The 12,974-nt window shown below is 38.8% G+C and overlaps 1 protein-coding gene across 2 annotated transcripts; it reads right to left on the reverse strand.

The window, feature by feature from the left end:
- Positions 1–450: 450 nt before the first annotated feature.
- tfap2b (transcription factor AP-2 beta) lies at positions 451–12,974 on the reverse strand. Of its 2 annotated transcripts, XM_036549914.1 has the most exons (8): positions 12,861–12,974; positions 10,521–10,559; positions 9,361–9,816; positions 7,014–7,074; positions 4,624–4,843; positions 3,975–4,093; positions 2,955–3,096; positions 451–797 (listed from the first exon to the last, which is right to left on the reverse strand). In XM_036549914.1, the coding sequence occupies exons 1-8, from the start codon at positions 12,939–12,941 to the stop codon at positions 497–499; spliced, it is 1,419 nt and encodes a 472-aa protein (XP_036405807.1). In that variant the 5' UTR covers positions 12,942–12,974; the 3' UTR covers positions 451–496. The 2 variants fall into 2 exon arrangements, with proteins under 2 accessions (XP_036405807.1, XP_036405809.1); XM_036549916.1 differs by lacking the exon at positions 10,521–10,559 and having other exon boundaries at positions 12,861–12,971.

A 12,974-nucleotide genomic window follows, 5' to 3' on the forward strand; every position in this document is an offset into this window, starting at 1 on the left:
AAATTGGGCTCGGTCGACCAGAGGAAAGTCAGCACTTTAATATCTCCATCTTCAAACTTGTTTTAGACAAATCTGCATGACGAATACATTTGATCCCAGGAGTAAAAACAATATATCTATATATATATTTGTTTATTGGCACAGACTCTTTATGGAGTACTGGATTCAGGAGCTAAATGTACTTAAAACTTAGATGAGAAAACAAAAAAAAATCCATTGCTAAACTGTGACCAGTATGCCTCGCGCGTCTCTATTTTTCATCTTCTTCATCTGCTTGGTCTTTTTTTTTTCTTCTCCTTCTTCTCCTGCTTCCACTCTGACACCGCTGTTTTTTTTTTCCTCAAAAAAGAAAATGCAATGTTTAAAGCTAGAATATAAAGGATTTCGATTCTGATGTTTTGTTTTTTTTTTTGTTTGTTAGTTTTTTGTTTTTGTTTTATTTTTGTTTTTTTGTTTGTTTTTCTGTTTTTGTTGGGGTTTTTTTGTTTTTGTCATTTTATTTCCTGTGCTTTTCCTCTTTATCCGCGCTTTTGGAACCGGGTCCGTCTCCCGACGTGTGCCTGCTGGAACTGTTGTTGTTCAAGAACATTTTGTCCAGCCCTTTGAGGGCCTCGGTCAGGTAGTTTTGCAGGGCGGTGAGGGCGGCGCAGATAGCGGGGGAGCCGAAGCCGTGCGTGATGAAGCTGAAATGGGACAGGCAGCTCTGGATGCCAGGCTCCAGGATGGGGGTGGGCCTACTGTTACCCAGGGGTGTTCTGTCCTGCGCCAAGAGGTCTGTGAATTCCTTGCAGAGTTGCCTGAGGAGGGAAAGAGGGTGGACAGTGATTACCATCACAACAGAGGCACACGGGGTGTTTGTGGACGGCACGCTCTGAAGACTGTTCAGTATGGTCCGCAAAGCCGGTTTTTCCTCATCTTAGGAGAAAAAAGCCAGCCCAATTATGCTGTTTTATTCATTTTGAGTACCAAATTAAGCCTTTTAGTACCAAGTGGAAATGTGTAACAGACAAATTTTGAACTTGTAAGGTTAGTGCTGCTATGATCAGTTTGGATGCTCCCTGATATTGAAATACAAAATATGGCAAGCTTTTATATTTCCTGTTTCTAACACATGATTGACATATGTGGCACTTCCTGAAATCAAAACAACACGTTGTGAAAGAAACTAAAAAATAACCTAATATATGCTTAACGTCCTTAATAACAGGGCATTATAGTTAGATTGAGTATAAGTATAGCATAAATATCACATAATAATTTAAAAACCGAAAATAGGGCTGCACACTTCCAAAGAAATAGTCAGACGCAGAGATGAATCCTCATTGAAAAATCTTTCATCTCCTGATATGATTTTCAAGGCCAAATTTTATCATGTAAGCTGGTTTGGAATATTTTACAGGCATTTTCATGAAAGGGTCATGCATAATGATGACTTCCTGTCCCTGGTGGTGTTACATGAGAGGAAGGTTTATGGGAAAATGGGAAAAGGTCCACAAAAATGTGTTTAAAACCTTAAGCTGAGCTAAAGAACTGCGTAGTGAACCTCGTAACCTCTGAACCTATAGCCTTCAAATGCTTCAGACTATCTGCAAACAATTAAATAACCCAGACATTTCATATGTTTTGAGCCAAAGGAAAAGGCAATCAAATTCATATCACATTTACAAAACATCTGGACAAATCTGGGCAAATGATTTTTTTTTTTTTTTACCATGCCATCCCCACCCCCAACCCCCACCCCCTCAGGTAGACTTCCATCAATTACACTGCAAAAGAAAATATTCATGTTTCAAAAAGTAGATTAAGTTTAGGCGGAGAATTCAACCCCTTTACTATAGTGACCATATCCTATCCTAAATTCAAACCAAACACTGAATTACCCATTATTAAAAAGGCAATGCCCTAATCTATTCTTTTTAAAGGAAAGAAAGACCAACCTCTAGTATGAACCACAAGATGTCTTAATTTTGTGATTTTTTTAATGGGGGGTGGTTCAATTGTTGGTTTGGAGAAAGCCCACAATGACAACTTGATTGATACCCACCATAAATTATTTCAAAGCACAATAGAAATATCATAGCCTTACAAAATATAATTTCTCTTGTTTGATTGGCGTTGTTGTCTTAAGATGATGACTAATTGGTCACAAAATCATAAATAACTACCTAAAAAAAGATTCAGTGAAATCTCAGTGGAGTACTTTTCAAAAATAAATCTGAGAAAGTGTTACCATTTTGTTACATACATCACTTTAAAATCACACAAACCTGATATTCAAGTACACACTGGATGCACTTTTAACTAAATATTGATACTAAGCTGCTTTGCACTTCAGTGTAATTTCCCTTAACACATTTTCTTTTAATTTTGTCAGTTTTTGTACCTGCGCTGTTTCTAACTGTCCAACTCCAATGGTACACCATTTTGGGGGAATACAACCACAAAAGCACACCATTTTTGTACATTAAATAGGGACACAGTATTTTCTCCTCGGGCAATGGGCTGAGCTATTGATTGATGGGAATTTGACAGCTCAGTGAGGATGAAGGCAGTCTGAGAGGGAAGTTATCCCCAGGCTATGCTGAAGAAGAAGAGCTGGTATTTTTAGACTAGAAACATTTCACTTATATATAACAAGTCGGTAATGCATTTCAAAGCCAGTGCTGTTTAATGTTAGAAGTTCTTTCAGATTCATTGGTGAAAAAGAAAACAGCTGGGTCAAACACTACCCCTAATGTAACAACCTAACTATAAACTACACCAAAAAAGAATAGAATAAAGAAATGTCATGTTCTAACAAAAATTACCATCATTTAAAATGAGACATTCTTTTTGACCAATGCTTTGTGGTGGATTGTATCAGACGCATAAGTGAAAATTACTATTGGTTCGATTTGCTTTAAATTCAGTTTGTAAAATAATGTGCCTTGTAAAGTATGCATATGTCTACTTACTTTGTTGCCAGTAGCATGTTTTTTCGTGAATGGAGCTCGTTGGGGTCTGTGTGCTGCCTGTTAAGGTACTCAGACACAGCCTTGGTTGGAAACTCAGTTTCACAGATGTAGCCAAAGTCTCTGGCTAAATGTACCGCTTCACCTACAAATGACAAAATAAATAAATAAATAAACAAATATTGAAAAGAGATATTGGTTATATTCCAAGTAAAACCAGTCAAAGCTCATAGTGTAGTTTGATGTTATTAAGTAAAAGTACCATTACTGTCCTAATGAGAACTGGTGGTGGGAGGGTAGTTGTAGTAATAATAATAATAATAATAATAATAATAATAATAATAAAAACTACAGCTTCCATTCAAATTATGGGGTAAACGTAAAACACGTGCTATTGAGTAGTTGTATTAAACGAATTAAATTACTCGCTTTAAAATGAAAACAAAAAATGATGGCAGAACTTATTGTGATGGTAATTACCATTTCCCTTGCATGCATGGTTTTAGGATTTTAGCCCCCAGAAGTTCGTGTCAGTAGACAGCCACAATTTTAACCTTAGAACTAAACGCAGTAGCTAGCTATAAAATCCCAAGCTCTAGGGGGATTCTGGGCGTATTATGCGCGGGTCCCTGTGGAGTAAAGCATTAGAATCGAGAAAATATTACATAGAACTCAAGGCGTGGTATTTTCAGGTTGATGGCGGTTTATCCGTAAATCTCTAAATCCATAAATTGCACTCTATCCAGTTTACCACAGCGGGGTTAAATACAGTACGTCTACATAACTGTCTCTTCTTTTACCGCGCTTGTTTCCCTCTATTTCGGACAGTATATTTGCAATACAACTAACTTCCTTCATTGCTATTTCTGTATCTTTAAGAACGTTGCATTGAAAATGGGCAAAGACTGCACGTGAAATGACGTAATGAAGTAGGCCTCAATTAGACCTGCGAGGCTGACGTGCACACCTACATATGTGAATAAATAAGTATGTAAATAAATAAATACGTTTGTTTTACATTACCTTCTACAAGAGATGTCAGTAGGGTGACATTTGCGGCTTTGCGCCTACCGGCCGGTAAATTCAAACCGATTTTTTCCAGTTTTTCTCTCAGCGATCTGCCTCCATTTTTGGATTTCGCTCTGTAAAACATGTGATAACACGAGGAATAAATCTCTATGTCGCCACAGAAGCTGTTTTCTCTCTTTCTCCCTCTCATGAATAAACAAGCCTGAACCTTCACGTGACGGAAAAACGTATAGGCCATGCAACGTCAAATACAGTCTAAATAATTTCACGTATCAAAAAAATAAAAGTAAAATAATGTGTGAATAAACTGATTACAAAACCGATTTTTGTTCTATTTAGGAAGAACACCTTTTAAGATGTACATTTCATTTCATAAATCGGTGCTATAGTGAATACATTTCAAGTACAAGGAAGGCATGAATATTGTTGTTACTGTATATGTCATGCTTAAAGTCTAACAATGCGTAGAACAAATAATAGCATATTTACCTAGGGATACTTTAACAAGGGCCACTGCATGGCAGGTGACCACACACCAATGGTTCCCATTGTTGTTGGAATAACCGCTCATGCCTACGCATTACAAAAAAATAAAAAATAAAAGATGCACTGCAGGGGGTGCAGACACGGGGAATATTCTTACCTCCTGAGAACGCCCCCCAACAACGAGGCGTTGAGACATTCTGGTGGAGAAAGACGCCGCTGAACCTCGCCCACCGTCACTTTGTATTTGGACGTGGAGCTGAGCAGGGACAAACGGCCCGGTACGGAGCAGAAGACCTCGTTCACGTTTACGCTAACCCCGCCGATTAGGCCGTCCTTGCTCATCATTAGAGAGGCCACGCTTTTGTGAGGGACTGGAACTGAAAACCAGAGGGGAACAAATCAAAGACTACGTCAGATTTGGGTAACATACATACGAAACCATCCTGCAATAATTATATTGTATAGTGAATAAACATAAACGGGAACGTTTGCTTAATTGCAGCAAAACGTGGTCCTGTCACCAAAATCTAATTTGTTTCTTAAACGCTTGCCTAGATTGAAATGTCAAAAGAACATGAATGAATTTATTAATCTTTATTTACCTCGATTGGTGGAATGAACACAAACAGGATAGGATTATGTTCTTGTTTTTTTTTTTAGAATTACTTAAACCCCTTGGCCAAAAGAGTACCGCAGTTGCCAAGTTACTAAATTTCGTGCACAGTATTGGGAGCACATTTGTAAAACGCATTTGATATACCCCGATGAGCGCCCCCATCTTTTGCGTCAGAACATGTACCGCAGAGACAAACAGGTATAGTGCCAGCTCTTCGTTAGGAAATATAAGCTTTCACACTCAAATACTGAGCCATACAATTAATTCGTCGTCTACATTTATTCATACGTTTTAACAGTAGCACACGCGTCATAGTTTTCATGAAATATATAGGCTATTTCCATTGAAATTGTTTATCTGAAACTTTTAAAAGTTTTGTGGTTGTGGTGATGATTACGTTAGTCCCATTTGTAACCTTCGGCAATGTTTGTATTCCATTTGCCAGGCCCAGGCGTTTTCTGAAGCCTGGAAGTCACTGTCTCCACTGAAATACGACCGTGTTGAGAAAGGCCTACGCTGATTATCTGAGAGGGAGTGAGAGTGAACGAGAGAGAAAGAGACGGTGAGAGAGAGGGAGACAGAGAGAGAGAGAGAGAGAGAGAGAGAGAGAGAGAGAGAGAGAGGTTGGGGGAAGACAGGCCTTTGATAGAAAATATAAGGGTTCGTTTTCGCCAAATACTGTTGCTTGCAGGATGCTATACGTTTCATCTGTCCGTTTGTCAGCTGTGTATGATCAAACGAATATAGCCTACGTGATCGCATTAAATCTGAATCCACAAAAGCCTCGTGTTACACACCCTCTTTTGTTTAAATGAGCAAAGGGGATTACTCGGACAGTCTTACGTACAGTGGGGTTTTTAGATAGTTAATGTTGCGCAACATTCTCGTTATTGCATTATTGATTGTTGATTGACTAACACCTTCAAATCGCATTAACCACCCTCTGCCAATTTTCACAGCACGTCATTACCATCGGACTTCATGCAATGTCTTAATGTTAGTACTAATGGGGCAACGAGAAGACAGAGGCCGCGGTCCGTGGCTATTGTATTAATAGCTCAACGGGGGATAATACCGAAAATTAGCCTTAAACGAGCTCAGGAGATCTCCACACGAAGACATCATTCATCACCCCGGCTACTTTAACTCAACCCGTTTGCACTGTCTTCTGGGACTCATTTCTCTTTAACTAAATTACCTCAGAAATGTCAATCAGTTCGCGCAAACATTAACAATGGCCTTATGACTCTGGTGATCATGTTGTGTGTTAAGGCTAAAAATTATATGAGGTCTGACAATACCTTGTTACAGTTTCATGGCAGCAGCGTTTAAAGTACCACAAAAAACTAATATAAAGATATTCACAAACTGCTTTTTTAACTGCAATGGCATTTCATCTTTAAATAGGCCTCCAACACAAGATTTGGAAGACTACAACAATTAACAGTACAACTTCGACTACAACTACTGATAACAACGAATTAAAAGAAAATACCTGATATATATATAAACATTTATACTGTCTAAGTGACACAAGTCTGAATCCCTGTCGTTAATTAGTCGATCCAAACATTGGATCGACTAATCCTTACATTGCAAGCCACTGTAAGTTACTGATTAGAAATTTGGGCCAGGTTTTTTTTTTTTTTTTTTTTTGTATTCAAATGAACAGTACCTTATATGATTTTTATATATTTTTATATATACATAGGGTGTGTAATTTTGGTCAGTTGGATCATTTACATTTCAAGTATTATAACCGCCGTTGTGAACACCAGTATGCAATGACCATTTTAACCATTGCTCCGTGCATGAGTGGTTTTCAGATCCCGCTATACCTGACTGAGCAACACGTCGCCCACACCCTTTCAACTGGAGTACAGGAAGAACTGTACTTGCGCGCGTGTTCGAAGTCTTTCTTTAACTTGTACCTTTTTTGATGACCGATTGATCCAGTAAATTCATCCCACTGTTGTTTGCGTCTTCAATGGCCTGAAAAGACAAAACAGCCAAATGTTAGTTACAGCCGTTTGAAGCTCCCTGTATTTGTATCATGTCGTTTTGAACCCACCGCCCTGTTCTGTGTGTTCATATACGCATGCAGTAAAGGATTATTCTCGTTTCAAAAGGAACTCAAATATCATATTGTGGGATATAACTATTATATGCAATGGAAAAAAACTGCTTATGTTTGAGGCACATACATTTTCTCACCACGCAAGGTAGTCGTGAAATTTGGTTAGTATGAAATGGACACATTGGCTATATAATTTGTGATCTGTTAAACAGAGAAGGCCGACAACAGTTTATTTTAACGCACTCAAGATTCAAATTCCGCTTCCACACATGTGCCAGACACGTTCAATCATGTCTTTAATACAAGCAATAGCCTACTTGATAAATGCACTCCAGTGGTGCCCCGTGCACAGTTAGACTTTGCAAACGTGTAGGCTATGTGACGCAGTTCTGTCTGCTTTCAAAGATAAGAAGACCCCCCAGGTATATACGCGCAGAAGACACAGCGTTGTAGCAGTTGGCTCCAAAAATGCTCCTGCATAACAGTAAACCAGTTAAACTCGTTTTTTACAACCATTTCAGAGCGCGCATGTGTACTCTTGTCTTGTTTTTATTTCTCTATCCGTCTTAGTCGATAGTAGTGGATACTTGAAACTTTAAGTTTCACATTACTTAATAGTGACGGGTAGGCCCACGTGAAAGCATATGAAGATAATGATTAACGTCGGCAGAAACAGGGCAGGTTTATATAAAAAAATCAATGAAAAATATACAGGCGCTAGCCCACTTCACGTTTTACTAAGACTTTGGACATAATACACAATACATATACTAACAAAAATATACACATCAACACTCTTCTTATGATAATTATTACGTTGTTTGTTTTATTATGCAGTAAGGTAAGCCCTACAATCATTTGTTCATCTTTATTTTAGTAAAGGAATAAAACCGTTGTCTCCAACTACCGATGTCCTCCGCGATTTCACACCAGCACTGATTCGGTAGCGAACAGAGCTCGCTGAATCGTCCCTACAGTTTTAAAGAGTTGTTGTTGCTAATGAGACCGCTCTCGTCTGATTTTGTTTCTAATTATGACCACCTGCAGTTTGCTGTACAGGATATCCACACAGCGTGTTGGCCCTTAATAGTCACTGTGAGAACAGTAAAGATTTAATTAGAACAAAACACAGAAATCCAGAAAACGTTCACTGTTAATTATAGACTTTTAGACAAAGGTGATAAACGCATCGGGTCATTTAAAAAGATCAAGCGTCGGGTTTATTAGGGATGGTTTGGGCGGTGAAAAATAAAAATACAAAATACAGTAGTGAGTCTTAATACAGTAACAGGCCGCATGTGTGCCTTTACAGTACTCGTGGTAGTATCGCACACCAGTTCATGTTGATACATTTAACCTCAACCATTAATTAGTGAAAATTGCGTGTGTAAAGTCTGTGGCATATGGCAGTAATGTCGCGTGTGAACTTTATCCTAACAACAAATTATGAGGGATATCTTCCGTTTGTTCTCGAGAAGTAATGTAATCCTGACACACGGAGTTCACAACGGTGAAAGTGATTTGAACAGTGTATGCACAGTTCTCCCGTATATACACCCCGACACTTAAAAAATAAACAAAATTCCTATTTGCCCAGCGGTAGCCAACAGTAACGGAAAACATGATATAACAGGAATTATACGTTTATCCAAAAACGCTTCTCAAAATTAAGGTTTAGGGCGACACGTGTTTTGGAACATACATTCTGAGAGATGACATTAAAGATGTTCCCATTTAACGAAATTTAAAAAAGGGTCGTATAAATTGATAAATTAACTCAGGGTGTGCAATTGGTGTAAGTTTAGAGATAGTACATTTCACTTCTTGGCTACATTGATAATGACAAAAAACGCTGAAGGCATAAAAAGCATAAAAAGTGCAATGGAAGCTGTAGAAAAGTAGGTTTTTAATCCATTAATTGTTAATAAATGCAATGTAATGTATATAGGTGTAAAAATGCGCTTATTTTCTACGTTGTCGTTTATGTCAGGGTATATTTATCCTTGGTTACTGTTGTCAAGTGGGCGCTGAAGAAGCGGGTAACATTTTTTTAAAAATAAGTTAGCACACTTAATGTGAATTTAGTCAGGTTGATTATAAAGACGTATAACGCCACATTGACAGGAATCAAAAATAAATAAGGGATACAGAATAAATAAATATAAAATAAATACGTGAAGTGAAAAAAAATGACTAATCACCTGCACGTCTTCCATTCCGTGCGCGAGGCCATGCAGTGACAGACTGTCTCCCATTCCAGAGTCGAGCCCGTGGTGGGCCGAGTGTAGCAGCACATCTGGCCGCCTTACAGAGGCATAGTCCCGCCTCGGGTCGAGTCCAGAGAGCTGGGGTAAAGAGGCCCGAGGCTGGGGCAGCAAAGAACCAGTCTCACTTCCAACATCTTGTCGCTGTCTCTGCCCCCAGGGGTGTTGTTGGGGTTGATGCAGAGGGTTCAAGGAGTAAGGGTCATTAACGTGGGAGTACGGGTCCTGGCTCTGGTGGTAAGGAAGCGGTTGATACGGCGGAGGAAAGTACGGTGGCTGGAAGTCCGACGATGGGGTGTGAGAGAGCGGCGGTGCGCTGGAATACGGTCCCTGTGAAACCGAGCCCAACTGGGACAGCCTGGAACTGTGGCTCGGAACTCCATCGTGCCGGTCCTTGAAAAACAAAAAACAGAGGAAATTTAGGTTCTCCAAAAAAACGAACGAGTGCTTTTAACAGTTATCATGCAACACGGAAGCATATTTTAAAGCTTAAAAAATTTCGAGGCATATCATATACACATGCGAGCTCTAAAAAAGTATGAGTTTACAAAGACGAACTACATTTTTCGAGGAAAATCAACAATCTAATATACAATAACCTGCCATTGAGAACCCGTCCCCTTGGAAATAGAAAGAGTAGGCTACAGCCGAAAGCGATTATTCAAACGTGTTTTAAAATGCCAATAAACATAATTCCCAAACGTTGTAAACGTCGTAAAAAGAGACACAACTGCATTAAGATTGGTGATATACTGGTTAAACAAATCTGGAGTTTTTTATTCGGTGTATTTCGATAATATTCCTTGAGGGGTTTCCAGGCAAAGTAAAAAAATAATTGCCAGATTAAACACACACAACATATATTGTAGTTAAAATCGCTCAAAATAATGGTTTAAATTGCGGTTGAAATTGTTCTGGGAAAGGCGCTTCTTTCACCACCCACTAAGAACAACTCAAAGGACAGATTAACGAAAAAATGCCCCACTGTCGATCATTTGTGATTGTCCCAGTGCTATTACACAACCTAAACCAGTTAATCCAAATTTGAAATGTGCATAAAGGTTAAAAAAGCAATATCAAGCAACGAACCGACTCACCGTAGCTGAATACGTATGGACTAACATCTGGGAGACCGTCTGTTCGCAGCAAAAACAATACAATTATGAAAAAAATCAAGAAAGACTTGCAGAAGAAAAAAATACGATTGAGGTTTTCCAGGACTTCCCATCAACTACTTCTCCAGATCGCGGTGAAATATTTGTTTATTTTGTCGTTTAAATATTAGTATGATCTCTATTTGATTTATCCTGAGCTCCGGATACAGTCCTCTTCGACCCAAAGCCAGACTCAAACTGCTCGCGTGTACCTTCCTCCCGCTTCTCTACACCACCTCATAATAATTGTTATTCATGACTATTAATATTACAGGAATACTTTAAGGGAGAATGGAGGACAAATGGAGCGTGAAGCTGCAGTCAGCTCTCGCGCTCCCCTGCTATTGTAAATGACGTTCATTCAGCTGAGAATAACTAGATGTAATCAGACAAGGGGGCTGGCAAAGCAAGACTTTCAGCAAAAGTTTAGCAAGTCAGAGTCAACAGGAAAGCTAATGCAACCAATACTGCTCTCTTTTTTTCACGCTGCGAGGATCTTTTGTTGAAATTGTCTGGCTGGCACTGCACTGGTGGACTTTAAGGGGTCATGCCTGTGTTTCTTGACACGAGGCACGCTTTTAGACGATTTCTTTCTTGCATTGCGTAGCTGTTACCGATGTCACGGGACATTATTTATTTATTTACGTATTTTTACTTGTTAAAACGAAATTTCAGAGAACCACGATTTTTAAAAAATATATATACGAGCTTTAACCTTCCGTACACACTTCGCTCAGTTTAGTACCGCAGTTAAGTCAAGAATGCAGTCTACCAATATCGCCTTCGGTCTTATACAATTAGCATGCAAAGTAAATGCAAGGCTTCGTTTAATGACAACCGAGCCTCCAGAAACAAGGTAAACGAAAGCAGTCTTTACCGTTTTTTAATAAAACGCAAACCGTTCTCCCACTAATACATAGTCAATACAGCTTTAACCACGGAATACCACATACAAGTTTCCTTTCCCACCTTTATTTTTTATTTGATCGGCGTGTAAGTGAAAATAAGATGCAACGATCTTGCCAATACACCATTAATTGCTATTTTGAGCTCAATGCCATGTTACGCAGCTTAGGAAATAAAGATACTGAAAGCCTGCAAGAGTATGCTGGAGTTTGCCATCTCGCAGTTGATCATTAGCTTGACGGCGACTGTGAGACCAAAGACATTTGTGGTTATCGAGGGCGGCTACCCGCCAGGCTGAACTAAGGGTCCGTAAAGACCCACTGACTCTCATTCACAAGCTGCTCGCACTCCCACATAAAGAGAGATTTAAAGTCTTTGTGCGTTCCACTCCATTCACAGCAATCTGCAGAATGCCTCCGATATCAGTATACATCAGCGCGTGCCATTTCCTTTTCTATCATCACCGCTACCCACTTGTCCTAAGCTGCTCTGAGATATTTATTTTTAAGATGATCATTTCGTTTTGGTATTATTCGATATTTGCTATTCCTGATTTTTTTGTCCAGTTTATTCCAATTCCCGCTGCAAAAATATTAATTTAGTTGTATTTCGTCATAATCCTTACGTTAAATTAAAATGAAAGAGTTTAAACCGGTAGATCTTTTTCACTGATCCAAAACATTAACTGAGTATGAAGAAAATCGGAGATGTGTTCTGCCTTGGAATAAATCGAAACAGAAACCGGCACATTACGCAGGAATACACTGTAACATGATTGCCTTTTTAAATTAAGTATTTACGATACAGTTTAATCGTTTTAGGCATTCTGTGCCTGTCAAGGACTGTTTGATAGCATATCTATTTAACAGTTGTGTCACTGTAACTGCGGCTATGAATATGAAATATCCTCGTCAATTAAAAATGTCAAAATCTCCCACTTTAATCCTTAGCTAAGTATACACTTCACACCAATCAACTAACCAGGAAGATTTACAAAAGTCAACTAGACTACTCAAAACGCTATTCCATCAAACCAAAACAACTTTATTCGATTCATCTCAATATTTGCTTTTTTTCCCAACAGCATTAATAGTTTTTTTTTAGACTAGAATGTTGTGGAAGTTATTTGACTTTAATTTTACTCCAACGAGTGCGCTGGTATTTTTTGACAGCGGTAATCACCAAACAAGAGAGAAACACGTCTTCCGCTTCCTCAAATATTTCAGAGGTAAACGAAAATCTCGCCCTGATTAGCACATCTTGAAAAGTCAACTCCACATTAACTCCATACGCAGCGATGCAAAAACAACAGAAAAGTATAGATGCACAAAAAAGATCCCCCCCAGCATTATGTGAAATAATCGTCTTGAACATTACCTCGTAAATATCTTCATACTTGACATTTTCTACTAGTTTCCAGAGCATGTTTGCGGACTGATCTCTACTAACTGAATGCATTCATGTGAGGAGTAGATTTCTGAACTCTCTCTC

This window comes from Megalops cyprinoides, chromosome 17 (assembly GCF_013368585.1).
Source record: "Megalops cyprinoides isolate fMegCyp1 chromosome 17, fMegCyp1.pri, whole genome shotgun sequence".
In the NCBI taxonomy this organism is placed as follows: Eukaryota; Metazoa; Chordata; class Actinopteri; order Elopiformes; family Megalopidae; genus Megalops; species Megalops cyprinoides.